This window comes from Frankliniella occidentalis, unplaced genomic scaffold, assembly GCF_000697945.3.
Source record: "Frankliniella occidentalis isolate FOCC.00 unplaced genomic scaffold, Focc_3.1 Scaffold73, whole genome shotgun sequence".
Lineage (NCBI taxonomy): Eukaryota > Metazoa > Arthropoda > Insecta > Thysanoptera > Thripidae > Frankliniella > Frankliniella occidentalis.
In genome coordinates, this window is record NW_026267203.1 from 525,034 (window position 1) to 532,890 (window position 7,857).

The 7,857-nt window shown below is 47.4% G+C and overlaps 1 protein-coding gene across 4 annotated transcripts; it reads right to left on the reverse strand.

Annotated features, from left to right (window-relative positions):
• Positions 1-2,261: 2,261 nt before the first annotated feature.
• On the reverse strand, positions 2,262-7,211 carry LOC113210634 (uncharacterized). Of its 4 annotated transcripts, XM_052268627.1 has the most exons (8): positions 7,043-7,211; positions 6,690-6,827; positions 6,214-6,455; positions 5,610-5,776; positions 5,315-5,514; positions 4,016-4,100; positions 3,677-3,935; positions 2,262-3,558 (listed from the first exon to the last, which is right to left on the reverse strand). In XM_052268627.1, the coding sequence occupies exons 1-6, from the start codon at positions 7,145-7,147 to the stop codon at positions 4,098-4,100; spliced, it is 855 nt and encodes a 284-aa protein (XP_052124587.1). In that variant the 5' UTR covers positions 7,148-7,211; the 3' UTR covers positions 2,262-3,558; positions 3,677-3,935; positions 4,016-4,097. The 4 variants fall into 4 exon arrangements, with proteins under 4 accessions (XP_052124587.1, XP_052124586.1, XP_026284502.1 ...); XM_052268626.1 differs by having other exon boundaries at positions 2,262-3,935; XM_026428717.2 differs by lacking the exons at positions 2,262-3,558; positions 3,677-3,935; positions 4,016-4,100 and having other exon boundaries at positions 5,205-5,514.
• Between the last annotated feature and the right edge of the window lie 646 nt (positions 7,212-7,857).

Consider the following 7,857-nt stretch of genomic DNA (forward strand, 5'->3'; position numbering starts at 1 on the left):
TCAGATTTCACGTGTAACTCAAAATGACAAAATAATTTGATTCTTTGAAAGAAAATAAAGAATGTGACAGAGCGTGTCATTTCATAACATTACATAAGAACATTTTAGAAGAAATCAGGTTATATCAAAAATAGGGTTTGAAGTTAGTCAATAAACATGATGTAATTTCATCGTTGGTTTTAGTCACTTTTCTTAATGCCCACAAATATTCCTTCAGACACTGTCTACTTTATAAGCATAAGGAGTATGACTACTCAAAGAGTGGAGAAAGTTTTTTTTTTTTTGATAGTACCTTTTTGATTCATTTTTGGTTTTTAAATGTGTTTTCCTTACTGATGAAGTCTTTTCGCTTATTAAGAAAGAGTATTACTCAACAAACATAGAAGAGTTATTTTAATTTATTTATGAGTGAAAATGTTAGTTTCAGTATTCCTCAAACTTCATGTAATACACTAAAAGTTATGAACACTAAAGTATGTCCAAAACTAACATTTTTGAACCTAAATAAAATAAAAGCACTGTAATGTGGTTGTTAAGTCATACTCTTTCTATTGATACCAAATTCATTTACTAGAGAGACCCATTTATATGCAACGTTGCATCAGATGCAATTCTAAAATGAACTTTCCGAGAAAGTTTATATACTATGCGTTTGACTCTTTGTTGCTCATAAATATGTATTTGCAGTGAATGATTTTGGCATCAGAAGTAAGAGTATGATTCAACAAACATATAACTGCAATTTTAATTTGTTTTGGTATAAAAATGCTAGTTTAGGAGGACTTTTAGTATTTCTCAAACTTCATGTACTATGCTGGAAGTTATGAACACTAAAGTACTTCCAAAACCAACATTTTTGAACTTAAATAAAATAAAATTACTGCATAGTAATTGTTTAGTCATACTCTTTCTTTTGATACCAAATTCATTTACTAGAGAGACCCATTTATATGCAACGTTGCATCAGGTACAATTAAAAAATGACCTTTGCGAAGAAGTTTATAAAATGATACTGCATTTGATTCAACGTTGCACATAAATATGTCTGAAGTGATTGATTTTGGTGTTAAAAAGAAAGATTATGACTAAGGTTTCCTAAACATATGGTACTATGACTAACTTTGATAAAACAAACCAAATCTGAGAGAATTTTATGAAATGCATTGCTCCTAACAATATTCTGAAATGTATTTTCTCAATTTAATGACACATGTGAAAGCAGCTTAAGTAATGCTAGTTGAAAATAAAACTAAAATAACTACACTATCACTTCTGCTACTGGTTTGGTTTAATATTTTCTCCTAAATCCATATTGTCAATGAATATTTTGTTACATGTAGTCATTTGGGTAAAAATGTGTCTTTTTTAACCCTACCATTTTAAAAGGGATGCATATTGTAAAATGCTATTAGTAGCAGGTATGTGCCAAGTTTGGTGTCAATGAGTTACCACAGGCTTCTGCTATACAAACTACCGCTACTCATAAGTAAGGTATAGTTATTTAGTCTATCATATTTCTGTCATGGTATGGTTTTCTTAAAATATTGGGTATTGATTGATTTAATTTTCAGGTTATTTATGTTTCTTTTAGGACAATCAGCTTTAGGCTAAGACAAAAAGATTCATTTGCATACTTACTAATATGAAGATTATACGCAACCCCAAAGTTAGTGCAACGTAACCACTTGAATTAGACTGATTGGAAAATGTAATTTCCAACCAATCCCATAGTTACAATTGCTTGAATCTAAACATTTAAAACATCATAGTCCAAAAAAGGGATAAAACAATAGTTCAAAGTGGTCCTTAAGGTAGTATGTAGAACATATTACCAGAAATAAATGGTTAGTTGGCATTACGTTTGGATCCCTAAGTTTGCGTTGTAACCAAAATCTTTTTTCGTTACTTTGAAATTGTCGACACTTCTCAGAAGGCTGTTTGTCAGTTAAGAAATAATTTGAATTGCTAAGAAAGTTGTTAATAAATTAAGTTTAAAATGTTTATGTAAAATTGCAAATAAACTTAGGAGTTATCCATTACAACTGCTAACCTATTCTAACATCTTTATTATAAAAAATCAATTTCAAACTTTTTAAAATAAAACCATACATTGCGCCCGAAACGTACCCAAACCTAGAGATAACGAGTCAAAGTAACCAACCGACCAACTATTAGACGTGTTTTCCCTCATATTTGGGCGCGTTCACATCTAATCGGTCACCCCATCGAAATGTGGAAGAGTTTGTTATGATATTTAGATGGACAATTTCACTTGGTCGTCTTTACTCCGCAGTGGTAGTGACCGCGACCACGGTGGTCGCGACCGCCCACATTCCAGAATTTACACGACCTGCACTTTTAAGCGTGCAGTACCACTCCAGGAGCCTCCTTCAGCCTCCTTTTACCTCTCCAGTAGCCTTTAGCAGCCTCCAGCGCAGGACGTGCCGTGCGGAGCGGTGTGTAGCCCGCCGCGCTTTTTGGACATGATTGCCCTGCAGTAGGAGGCCTATGGCCTGTGGCGGCACTCCGCCGGCTCCACCCCGCCCCGCCCAGCCCAGCCGCTGGGCTGTAACAGTACCCATTTTGCGTGTGGCGCACTTCTGGCCGCGACTCCAGAAAACGCGCGGGGTCGGGAAACAACCGTTCGGCCGATAGTCGGTCGGGTGTCCGCAGAGCTGGGATCGCGCTAACCGGAGCGAGCGAGCGAGTGAGTGAGAGAAGAGAGAGAGAGAGTGCGTGTGTGAGAGGAAGAGTGAGAGAGGGGGGGGGGGAGAGGACGACGACGACGTAGGTTGGGGTGTTTAAAAAAAATTAAAAAAAATGACATGCTTGAATGGACTTTATTTGCAAGTTGCAAGTTCATGACTCGATCTGAATCTGTGGCAAATTTGAGACATCTCCGATGATGGGAACTATCCGCGCCTCTCCCGCCAAGTTTTTGTGTCCCATTTAACAAAGAAATGTCTTAAATGTCACACACAGTCGCAGTCAGGATGACTTTGTGTCAAATTTCAGATCGGAGAGAGACATTTATAACGCCCCCTTTAATTATTCATTATTATTTCACGCGGGCAGGTATGAAATTCCACACAAAGTAACCTTTATCACCTGAAAAGTGGCACTAATTTGGCGGTGAGGCGCGGATGGTTTCCCTCATCGGACAGGTCTCAAATTTGGCACAAATTCAGATCGAGGTCTGATTTTTCCAACACAGTCCATTCAAGCATATGTCATTTTTTTTAAACACGCTAACGTAGGTGAGAGTGCTAGAGAGAGAGAGTTAGCGCTTTGCTGGTTTCGCGCACTTGAAACTCCAACGCCTTGCGCGCGGGCTGCGCGGGGCTCAGGCGGCCCGATGGCTGTGCTGGATGCCTGAAGGATGCCTGGATGGATGGCTGGATACCAGGTTGCGGTCTCGCCCTGCGCCGCCGCCACGCTCCGCCACTCCTCGGTGACCTGACCACTTCAGAGACGGAACGGAGGGCCTAACCTCGCCCCCAAAGCGCAGGCCACGCTACATTTGTCCACGAGCGCTTGCTCGTACAGGATTGGAAAACCCTGGAAATTTTCAGGAAAATTTTCGGATTTTTTTCGCGGAAGCTTTTTTTTTTTTTTTTTGAAAAATGTTCGGAAAGTTTTCGGGAGTTTTCCGGAAAATGTTTCGGAATTTCCAAACCTATGGCTTGTTTGTGAGCGAGAAATGTTTCTGGCGAGTGATATGGCGTTTGATGAGCGCAGCGGCGGGCTCCGGCGGCTCCGGCACGATTGTTCTCGCTCTGCTCTCGGGCCGAGCGCAATCAGAGAGTCGTCCCGCTCTGGCCCGACCGGAGCGGCTCCAAGCACAGCCCTTGCTCTGCTCCAGAGTCGAGGCGAAATTACCCAACTTGTGAGCCGCGGAGAACGCGCCGTCGTCGTCAGTGCCGCCGCCGCTGCACCTGGCGACGGTTCAAACACTTGCAGTAGTGTGGCGGTCCCCCGCAGTTCCCAGTAGGTGCACGGATGTTCAGACACTCACGTGATAAACCATGTCAAATCTTATGGCGTGCAGATTGGTGTGCGACATCCGTGATTTTCGATAGTCACCACGACCATCGATATCACTGTGAAAAAAAGTAGGTAGGTTTACAGGAAAATTTTCCTTGACGCCAGTTGTAAAATTACAATTTGTCAATTTGTAATATAATGTAAAAATACATGCAGTACGTATCGACTTCAAATCCATTGGCGAGTAAAAAATTTGCTCTCGTAAATTTACGACTTAAATTATAATTCGAGTTTACAAAAAAATTGTAAATTTACGACGATATTTTTTACAGTGTATTCTTGTCAGGTGCAAGTAACAGTTTTATTTTTAGGGTTTGTAACTGATAAAAATTTTGACCTATAAGTATGTTTTGTGGATTTTTGGGGGTCTCTGGTTTTGCCAGTAACAAACCGCGTGTCTGCTGACTGAGCTCGCGTCGTTTGTTTGCCGTGTATTCTGGATCGTTTAAAAGGTGCCGGGATCGATAGGAGTAAAAGTTTTGTGGCCGCCCCGTCCCGCCCAGGGGTGTCCACTCGTGCGTGGTGCTGCGGGGCGTGGGCCGCCAACCGCCGGCCGCTACGCACTGCATGTGCAGGGACCGGGCGGGGCGAGGCGAGGCGCCCCGATGGGGTCCGAAGGCGCTTAGCTCCTCCCGAGGGGGCGATCGCAGGCGCGCGCATTGAATGCGTAATCCGACCCGACCCGGACACGCGGAGAGAGAGAGAGAGAGAGAGAGAGAGAGAGAGAGAGAGAGAGAAGGGGTGAGAAGCAGTTCGATACAATGGTTGGACCGTATTGCACGCGTCCCCACCACAGCTGCATTATGATGCTCTCCCTGGCATCGCGCTGCAACAGAATAGTGGCGGAGAGAGAGAGAGAGAGACAGAGAGAGCAGGTGGCGTCGGCGCTGCCGGTGTTCGAACCCACGATGTCCGCGTCGTGATGCGCGTCCGGCTCATGTCGCGGAGAGAAAGGATACGCTCGGTGGCGGCGGCGCGCCGGCTGTCTGCCCCCGGATGTTATCAATATATATGGGCATGTCTGTCTGGTGCACTGCCGCTCATATTTTTTTTTATTCAAGCGGGAAAAAAATACTTTAGCTGCTATTTTCAATTTTTCGATTTAGACGGTAATGCGTGAGGAGTAACAAAATCACACCCGTAACTGCACGATACGAAGCTTGCGGGAATTACAGTATTTATTCGCCTTTGCAATCTTCAGTCAGTGAACTCTCTCATTGACTGGGTTCCAATCGATAAAGGAGCACTCACAGATGCGCCTAAAGCCCACCTTGGCCAGCGTGGCGCGCGACGCCGCGTTGGGGACGTCGACGTTGCAGTGCGCGTCGAGCCCGTGGCGGGCGGCGAGGGCTCGGCAGGCGGCCCGCGTCACCAGCTCGGCCAGCCCGCGTCGTCGGAACGGCTCTGTGGTGAACAGCACAGTCAGCCCGCCGGTCCACGCTCCCCCCAGGATGAAGGAGACGGGATCACCTGGACGGGGCGATCAGGGTGTTGTAACAGCAGCTGCACCGGGCGTATCCAGATCAGAATCACGGCCACCTTGGTACAGCAGACGACGCTATTACCCTCGGGATCGTCCTCGGTGAACACGCCCCAGGACAGGCCCGAGTTCCTCTCGATGGTCTTGGCCAGCATCCTCTCGGACCCGGGGTTCGCGTAGCTCCACTTGTCGTTGACGGCCTTGGCGTGGTGCGGCTCGAGGGCGCGCAGCCTCAGACCGGGCCCGGGGTCTCTGCGGACCGAGAACAGGAGCACCCATTATTGCTGCCGCCCAGTCTGGGATAAAGATTCCATGAGAACAGTAGCAGACCACGAGTTGTTCACACGTGGATGGATGACTTAAACTGTCGACATTTGGCGACTTCTCGATCGCATTTCTGAAAAATATGCTTGCAAATTTACAACCCCAGTCCTGCGAAGAAAAGCAAAGGCGATGCCAGCTGTCATGAATACATAGTCATTTTAACAATTCGGATTTCGAAACTTTAAAACATCATAGACATTCCCCGACATTCCCTAAGACTGTCTCTAACGGAGATTAAGAGACCCACTTCCGCCTTCTCACCATGTCCCATACCACCAGGACCCTCGGTTATTTCAAAGACAAATCTTCCCTTAAGAAGTTTGCATATTTTTCGGCGTGATGGACACTGCTTTAGTGTGCCTTACCCCACTTGAAGTCGCAGGCCCTCGTCCTTGGGCAGCAGCATCTTGTCCGTGGGGCACACGAGCGGTGCCACCTGTCCGCGCGCGCGCGCCTCCGCCAGCACGGCCGGGGTGCAGCGCTCGTGCACGCTCTCGAAGAGGAAGGGCTCGCTCCAGGGGATGTGCTTGGAGGCGGCGAGCACGCGGTGCAGGGCGTCGCACGACGGGTCCGTGGTGTGCACGGCTACCCTGGGGGCCATACCCTCCTGTGGGGTACAGTAAGTTGTAATTTTCAGACAGTCCCCAAGACTGTCTCTACCAGAAGGAGACGTACCCCCCCCTCCCCTCGCTCTTTTTCCTTTAGAACAGGGCCTCGTTTTTTGGCAGTTGTTAGATGCTACTGATCTAATCTATTGTTTTCTCTCGTCAAGACGCCTTGCTAGTGGCAGTGTGCTCTTTTCCTGCTTATTATTAAATGGGACGTCGTCTGTTGCAGGTACCACTCGCATGATGCTGACGGCAGTCGTTGGGCCGGACGTGGCGTCGCCCTCGTCGGCACCCCGATAGAAGTCGACCTGCACGTCGCCCCCGAGGCCCTGACGGCGCCAGCGGAGGTGCGTTGAGATTCTGTTGAAAACCTAGAACGGTAGACAAACTTTGATCGTAAGGCACTTAGTAGGGTACTTATACTCTATTCATAAGAGGGAATAGGCAGATTTAGACAGGTTAGAATACGAAGTCTGCTATGTTCAGGATAACAGTGTTGTTTGAGAAACGTATGACACATCGCCATTGATGATCTGTCTGCGTCACCTAGTGGCCTTTCTTTTCCTGTCATTCTGCATCTACTCACATGCACAGAGTCGGGCAGATCCTTCCCGAGAGCTTCTAGAAGGCACTCGACGTGCCCGCTCTGCTCGAGCTTGCGAAGTGGGTCGCCGTCGTCGCCCCCGGTCATGGCTGGTGCTGCTTGGCCAGCGACTGACTACTGTCTAAAGTCGGCCCAAGTAGCCCGCTATGTAGGCGGGCACCCTCCGCTTCCCCCTCCCCAATATCAGCACCCTCGCCCCCCCACTCTTTCCACCACCACAACGTTCGTCTTAATTTGGGCCTTAAAACAGTCCCCAAGGCTGTCTGCACCGCGCGCTTTTCGTGTCAGCAGTCCTTGCCATATATAGATAACGACTGTGCCCGTATGACACCTTTACTGTACTACGACTGTTTAGTTTGTCTCGATACGATGATGAGGAATCGTACAGTAGTAGATTGTGCTGCTCGTGTCCTTTGGTTGCGGTTCACCATCACACCACCGCGGACATCATCACCACCACCACCATCACCATCACAAGCGCGTGCGGGCGGGCAGGGCGGGCCATAGCATCTGCGGCCAACGACATCCTCCCCCTCCCCCAACCCCCCATCGCGCTCTGACCCAATAACGACCAATTACGCGTTAAAACAGGCGCGGGCAATTAACAAACGGGCAGCAGCAGCGCTCTCATTGTGAGAGAGTGAGCGGTCAGACTGTTTGGCGCGCTCATCTCTCATATCGCCCACTCATTATGTGTGTTTATGTCGCTTATCGGCTCGGCAATACGCGGTGCCCTGACCGTGTGTGTGTGTGTGTGTGAGAGAGAGAGAAAGAGAGAGAGAGAGAGGGGGGGGGGG

What these genes read in the sequence shown, in the direction of transcription:
- LOC113210634 (XM_026428717.2), bottom strand. Translation starts at nt 7,147, where the DNA reads ATGACCGGGGGCGACGACGGCGACCCACTTCGCAAGCTCGAGCAGAGC. An exon ending in ATCTGCCCGACTCTGTGCAT is followed by an intron (nt 6,828 to 7,042) that starts GTGAGTAGATGC and finishes CTACCGTTCTAG; the next exon opens with GTTTTCAACAGAATCTCAAC. An exon ending in CACCGAGGACGATCCCGAGG is followed by an intron (nt 5,515 to 5,609) that starts GTAATAGCGTCG and finishes CGCCCCGTCCAG; the next exon opens with GTGATCCCGTCTCCTTCATC.